This window comes from Mauremys reevesii, linkage group 1, assembly GCF_016161935.1.
Source record: "Mauremys reevesii isolate NIE-2019 linkage group 1, ASM1616193v1, whole genome shotgun sequence".
NCBI classification, from domain to species: Eukaryota; Metazoa; Chordata; order Testudines; family Geoemydidae; genus Mauremys; species Mauremys reevesii.
Window position 1 is genome coordinate 9,354,059 of NC_052623.1, and position 7,496 is coordinate 9,361,554.

Consider the following 7,496-nt stretch of genomic DNA (forward strand, 5'->3'; position numbering starts at 1 on the left):
AATGTTCTGGCCAGGCCCTAGGAGTTTTCCCCTTTCCTTCCTAAAAAGAAAAAGTACAGGAGATTAGATGATATTTAAAGAAACATCTTTCTGCTCTCAGTGCATGTCTAGAGATGCCCAGAAGTTGGCACTGCCAGACTGGACCAGACCTGCAGTTCATCTAGCCCAGTATCCAGTGGCCAATTCCAGATGCTTCAGGGGAAGGTGGAAAAACCCCTGCAATAGGCAGCTATGAGATAACCTGCTCCTAGGAAAGTTTTCCCCTGACACCCACTAGATAGACATATTTTGTGGTGTAAATCAGGAGGCTGTATAGCCCAAAACAAGACTTTCTTTTTTAAAAAAATATCTGTACTTCTGTAATTGAATTTTCTGGTTACCCATAGACACATCCAGTCCCTCTTTAAATCCTGCTAAGCTCTTGGCCCCATCGATATCTTGTAGCTATGAGTTAGGCAGCCTGTTTGAGAATTGTGTATTTTTAAAATTGTGACCTTCACACAAACACTCTTTCGGGCCCTCCACTTCCAAGTGTGGTCCATTGTATTTTGACATGGGGTAAACACATGGCTAATGAATGCTGAAAACAGTCATTGTATTTATCTGTCCTGCATTGAAGCTATTTCTAAATGTGTTTCACTGCCCCAATAACTATCCTATTTATTTTCCCCCATCCCGAGAGTCCAAATTATGCCACTACCTCTTTCTAGGACATAGGATAAATTCTTAAGGGCAGGTGTTTAATTCAATAACATTGACTTCACTCCAGATGTACCTGTGTAAATTTGATCAAAACCAACCTCTAATAACTTTCCCTAACAAAATCCTACTGGTGATACACTCTGACCCCCAAGAATCCCTCTAAGAGAAGCTTCTCTTCATCCTCACAGGACCTGCATCTTCCCTCCATGCAAGGGTCTGTAGATATTTGGCAAGATACAAGCTAACACAGTTACTTCAGTTACTTCAGCTGGGGGAGGAATGGATTGGCGACACAAATGGGTGAATACTGAAAATACTGGTGTTGCATTAATGTGCCGTTGAGTGTATAAGTTACTTCAGTCATGCTCCTGTAACAGGTGATGAGCATAAATTACATACAACCACAATAACACTCCCCTTTCCTGCACCTCAGCTCTACTCTTTGCTGAAACACTGCCCAGCAGTTCTGTTCTCTCATGACTTTTTCAAAAGTGTTGTACAGGTTTTGCAGAGTTATTGTGTGCACAATCCTGGATGTAATCGTTAGAAACAGCTTCTGGTCAGTTACCAGGAGACAGTATCATACAACTGTTCACTGAACAAAGAATTAAAGCACAAGCCCATTGCAAACAGTATGTGGAGCACTTCTGAAACACTTGGCAAAGCCATTAAGCAGTAAAGTTACCACTGCTTCTTTCTGCAGAGATTCCAGCGATGCTACTGCTGGCTTTCGATATACAGGCACGACATGAAAGTTTTCTTTGTAATATTGTCTTACAATGAAAAAATTTGGTATAATATTTTCACATCTGTACTTTAGTACACACATGTCAACCACAGGCGCTGAACCCACTCAGACCTGCTCGGCAGCACAGTCAGCTCACAGTGTGCTGTAGCCCAGTGCCCAGTCTGTGGGTGGGAGAATCATGGGATCCTACCCTGTGAGAGGGCAGGCTACAGGGCCTGACATCTGGCACTCATAGACTAGATTGGGGGCAGAGATGCAGGTAGCCCTGTAACTCTGAGAGGTCTCTAGAGGGCAGAAATATTGGAGCCCTCAGCCAGTCAGGAAACAGAAATATGCCCTATCAGGCCACTTACCACAAAGCAACACAGCTTTGAATTCCTGCGTTCACAATCAAGCCAGAGAATAAACCCTCTGAAAATGCATTTGCTAATTAAATTTTCAGGAACAAATAAAGCTGAGGAGATTTGGGAATTGGTCACTGATATTCCGTGGGGTTTCTTCTTGCTCAGCCCCTGGCAGTATTGGGCCCAGAGCACACGGCACCTTTAGAAATGGGACCCCTGGTCACTGAGTCACCCCGACAGCCCAGCTAAGTCCTCTGCCTCTGCACAGAACATCTGCAAATGGAAACAGCTCACAGCCTTTCCCCTCACTTCACATTTTAAAGATAGTGAAACTTGCCAACGTACCCAATTCCTGCTAGAAGTGGAGCCGCTGACACCAGAGGTCTTCACCCTAAAGAACAAGTAGTCATTGGAGAGGTTTCACAGGCAGCAGCTAGTATCTGTTCAGATAGGGAGGCACCTGTCTTTATGAAGCATGTCTGCACATTCCCCTGGGGGCCACTTGGCCATCAGGGAACCTTACCTTCTTGGCTTCATATGCACCCGCTTTCACCCCGCCACAGCAAATGGCAAACTGCAGGACACCAAATCACAGGGGATGTGGCGTGATGCTACTTAATTGGACTGTAGTGCCAGCCCTGCTGCAGGCTCTATTCCTGGAATTCAGGCTTGTCATCACTGTTCATATAGTGCCAATTAGTCATATGGCTACCTCAAGGGTGGACAAATGGTTCCAATGATGCTGTGAAAGCTGTGATCTTGCTGAAATAATAATAATAATAATAATAATAATAATAATATAGGATCAGATTTCTCCCTGGCAGCCCCCTATCCTGCATTACAAACCCTGGGTGCAGTTCAGGGAAGTGAAGGGAGATTCTGCAAGGCCCCCCATACAGAAATTACCCTCAGATCCTTGAAGGAAGGGAGGTCCCTTCCCTTCTCCCTGAGGAATGAAAAGGGGACCCAGAATCCAGGGATCCCCACAGTTATACACAAATCTCAGTGATCCACTGGTAGCTAGGGCCACCCACCCACAATCACTTCCATGCCCAGAGTGTAGCTATAGTGCAACCTTCATTTATGATATGAGGACGAGGCAGATGAAAAGCCTCCAATTTCTCTTGGGGATCCAGGCAGCTGCAGCTGGGCAGCATCATGGCAGCTGAGTTTTCAGAGAACAATGATTCATTTTCTATGAAAATGCTACCTAAAAAAATGAATGAAAAAGAAACATTTTTGTTTCGGTCAAAAAAATGTGGGGGGGGGGGGCGGCAGGAGGGGAGGAAGTATGAAAACTCAGCCCAAAACTTAGATGAAAAAGAAACATTTTAATTGGGGTCAATTTTTTTGTGTAGGGGTAAAAAACTGTTTTCCAGCCCAGCTGTAGCTCCAACTATGAGCCTCTGTCATTCGTGCCACAGGACCAGACCCGTAGGTGGCAGCACTAGCCCCCTATCAGCCTCCCACACTGAGCTGCCCCTGGACATCTCCTATGGTATCTACGCCAGCTCTGTAACAGAGGGATCCCCTGGAAAAGGCCAGTCTGCAACAGCCCATCCATCAGTGGAAAAAATTAAGAACATAAAAAAGTCCATATTGGGTCACACCAATGCTCCATCTAGCCCAGTGTCCTGTCTTCTGACAGAGGACGGAGCAGATGCTTCAGAAGGAAAAAACAAAATGGCGCAATTATTGAGTCATTCACCCATTTCATCTTCTTCTACATTCGGGCAGTCAGAGGTTTAGAGACACTCAGAGCATGGGGCTGTGTCCCTGAGCATCTTGGCTAACACCTGTTGATGGGTCTATCCTCCATGAACTTATCTAATTCTTTTTTTTTTTTGGATAGTTATACTTTTGGCCTTCAGAACATTCCCTGGCAAACAGTTCACACAGAGGCTTGTTGTGTGAAAGGGGTCACCAGTTCGAAAGTTTGAGAACCACTGCTCTACAATATATATTTTTGAGATGGGGCAATCGGAACTGCATACAGCATTCCAGATGTGGGCATACCATGGACTGATATAATGGGATTATGATCTTTTCTATTTTATTATCTATCCCTTTCCTAATGATGCCCAACATTACGTTCACTTTTTTGACTGCTGCTGCATTTTGAGTGGATGATTTCAGAGAACTATCCACCATGACTCCAAGATCTCTTTCTTCAGTGGTAACAGCTGATTTAGACTCAATCATTTTATAAGTATAGTTGGGATTATGTTTTCCAATGTGCATTATTTTTCACCTATCAACACTGAATTTCATCTGCCATTTTTTTGCCCAGTCACCCAGTTTTGCAAGATCCTTTTGTAGCTCTTCACAGTCTGTCTAGGTCTTAACTATCTTTAGTAATTTTGTATCAGCTGCAAATTTTGCCACCTCACTGATTACCCCTATTTACAGATCATAGGACTGGTCCCAGAACAGACCCCTGGAACCACAACTATTTACCTCTCTCCATTATGAAAACTCACCATTTATACCTACCATTTGTTTCCTAGAAACTCGGGGAATTAAACTCCTGTGACAAACTGCTTTCTCCTGCATCTATTAAGGGACAAATTCATCGGTCAGGGCACAGAGCAGGGGTCATAGTGGACAAGCGACTCCACATAAGCTCCCAGTGTGAAGCAAAATAGGAAATGTGACCCAAAGAGACATAGGCCTGGAAGGGACCTCCTGGGTCCATGAGTCCAGTTCTGTGCTATGGCAGGTGTCCCCAGCATATCACCCAGTGCATAAACCTGTGTACGCAGTGTGTGAATGAGTTCTCTTCTCACAGCAGGCTGGAATGGGGAGAGACTTCAGGAGCAAACTGTATTTACGTGAACACACTTACTCTGCCTAGGCATCCAGCAGACCGACCTGTGCTGCCCAAGTGATCAACTTTGGCTGGTGCTGGCTTACAAATCACACGGTACTGAATGCAGGGGTAGTGCAATGTTGTTATCAGTGTTGCTATCTTTTCTGTATGAATAAAGGGGAGCAGGATGGCGCTTAACCTGTTCCAAATGAGGGGGCACCCTCAGCTGAAAGTCCCTGATTAAGCCTGGGGCTTGAATGCTAGAGCCCTTTGAAAGGAAGAGGGGTGGGGACAGGTGTCCCAGCAAGGAGGTGTGGACTCTCCTTAAGGGTCCCCAGTCTGGTTTATCTAGCTCCTCCCCCCTGTTCAAAGGTAGAGCAAAATAGGGTCCATTAGGAGCCCTTGTAATTTTAAGTGCTCAAATGAGAGCTGAAATGACTTGTAGTGGGACAGTGTTTCTGCCCAGCCTGCTACAAGCTGAAAATATCTAAGAGCCAACAATCACTAAGGGCTTGTCTACACTAGCAAGTTACTGTGCTTCTCGTTAGCCACTGTGGTGAAACAGAAGTTTACGTTTTGTTGCTGCTTTGGTATATCTCATTAGAGAATAACCGCTAGTCTTGGGGTCTGTCTGCCCTATTTCTCAGAAGCAAAGAATCCTGTGGCACCTTACAGACTAACAGACGTTTTGGAGCATGAGCTTTCGTGGGTGAATACCCACTTCTCTTGCATCCGACGAAGTGGATATTCACCCACGAAAGCTCATGCTCCAAAACGTCTCAGTCTATAAGGTGCCACAGGATTCTTTGCCGCTTTTACAGATCCAGACTAACACGACTACCCCTCTGATACTATTTCTCAGCAGCTTGTCCTGAATTTGGTATTGGCAGTTGTGATCCACCAAAGCACGGTTACATCTACCCCGAGAGCCCAGGCTGCTGTGGGGATTCCCAGACTCTCGAGCTTCTCTGGGGATGATTTCTGAGGGGCAGGGACATAGGTTGGGGCTTTCTCTTGTCCCCCAAGTCCCCTGCCAAGGGCAGCTGGAGGATCTGGGGCTCCTCACAGAGGCTCTGGCTCCCTGACCAGCTCTTCCAATGGGCCAGCTCTGCCTTCTGGCCTGGACTGGGGGTGGAGCCTCAGTGGAAGAGGAGGAGCCTCCAAGTGGAAGAAGGGGGGCAGGAGGTGGGGTCACTGAAGGAACAGGGCTCCCAGTCTGTGTCCCGCTTTTGCCTGTTGAAAAGGTGCTCACCCTACACTGAATGTGCTGGGCTGGGATAGGAGCTCGCTGGGCCTCAGCTGAGGCCAGTTTCCACAGTTTTGCATTGCTGGGGCAGCACAAATGGAGTGGAAGGGGAGGGAACCTTGGCCTGAGTCTCTTACCAGGACTCCTGTGTGTCAGACTGTTCCTCACACATGCAGTTCTGCCCTGCCTCAGGGGTGTGTGGACTGAGCATGTGTGCTGTGTGCAAAGCCATTAACTGAGGGATTGCCTGAATAATTTCTCCTGGTACTCCTGCGTTAATCATGTTTCTGACACCACTCAGTCACAAGCACCTGGCTGAGGGCGTAGGGGAAGGGTGGGTGTCTGTGCCCCTTGAATAGCCCCTGTCCCCAGCTGGTGTAATGGGAAACAGCATCCACATCCCTTCTCTTTATTGATTATTGACAGGAATTGTGAGGTCAGAGAGGCTACTAATACCGCTCTTTATGAGCCAACATCCTACCAATTGCCCAGCTCTCCACAAACACAGTCATTTTGTAAATGCTGCTGCCTGCCTTGGTCTCCATCCCCCAGTGCCCTGTCCTCCCTCACCAGCCTTAGACCCCATCTGAACCTCTCTGCAGAGTGAATATTGGTAACTCATGTCATCTCAGATGTAACGGTCCAGTATGGAAGAGGTGGCCCATGTTTTTCATCTCCCATGTCACTGGAGCCAGGTGGTGAACTGACCCTTCACTTGATGAACACCCTGATTATCCTCGCACGAAGGTGTTTGCTTTTCACACTGTACACAATTGGATTCATCAGCGGGGGGAGAAGCAGGGACATGTAGCCCAGGAGAATCTGAAGTAAGGGATAAGAGCCCTTCCCAAATCTGTGTATCACAGACAAACTGATCTCCGGTGTGTAGAAGAGCAGGAGGGCGCAGAGGTGGGAGACGCAGGTGTTCAGGGCCCTCAGGCACTCCTTGTAGGATGCGATGCTCAGCACTGTTTTGAGGATCATCACATAAGAGAGCAAGATGAGCAGCGAGTCCAACCCCATCTGGAATAGTTTAGTAAACAATCCATAGATGCTGTTGACTGTGATATCAGAACAAGCCATCTTCATGACCTCCTGGAACAGGCAATAGGAATGGGAGAGGACATTGGCATGACAGTATCTGAACCGTTTCAGGAGAAAGGGAAGTGGAAGTATTAAGACCATCGCTCTTAGCACAGCCACCAGTCCCATCTTGGCTATTCTTGGCAGGGTTAAGATGGCAGCATATCTCAGAGGGTTATGGATCGCAATGAAGCGGTCAAAGGCCATCAACAAGAGCACAGAGGATTCAATGTATTGAAGCAAGTGGATGAAGAACAGCTGGGCTAAACAGGCGTCGAGGCTGATCTCCCTAGAGTTAAACACGTATATGCCCAATATTGTTGGTATGGTGGTTATCGATATGCCAAGGTCTGTGATGGCCAACATGGAAAGGAAAATGTACATGGGCTCATGGAGGCTTGGATCTGTTTTTACAATGAACAGAATGAGTGAATTTCCTATTGTTGAAATAACATACATGAAGCAGAAGGGGATAGAAATCCAGAGATGTGCGTCTCCATGACTCGGTAGCCCAGTGAGAAGGAATATTACAGATTTTAATTTGGTGTCATTGACAGCTGACAT

The 7,496-nt window shown here is 46.6% G+C and overlaps 1 protein-coding gene across 1 annotated transcript; it reads right to left on the bottom strand.

Moving 5' to 3' along the window:
• Positions 1-6,560: 6,560 nt before the first annotated feature.
• LOC120395294 (olfactory receptor 51G2-like) lies at positions 6,561-7,496 on the bottom strand. The gene has a single exon (XM_039519569.1). It carries the CDS (start codon positions 7,494-7,496, stop codon positions 6,561-6,563), a length of 936 nt encoding a protein of 311 aa, XP_039375503.1.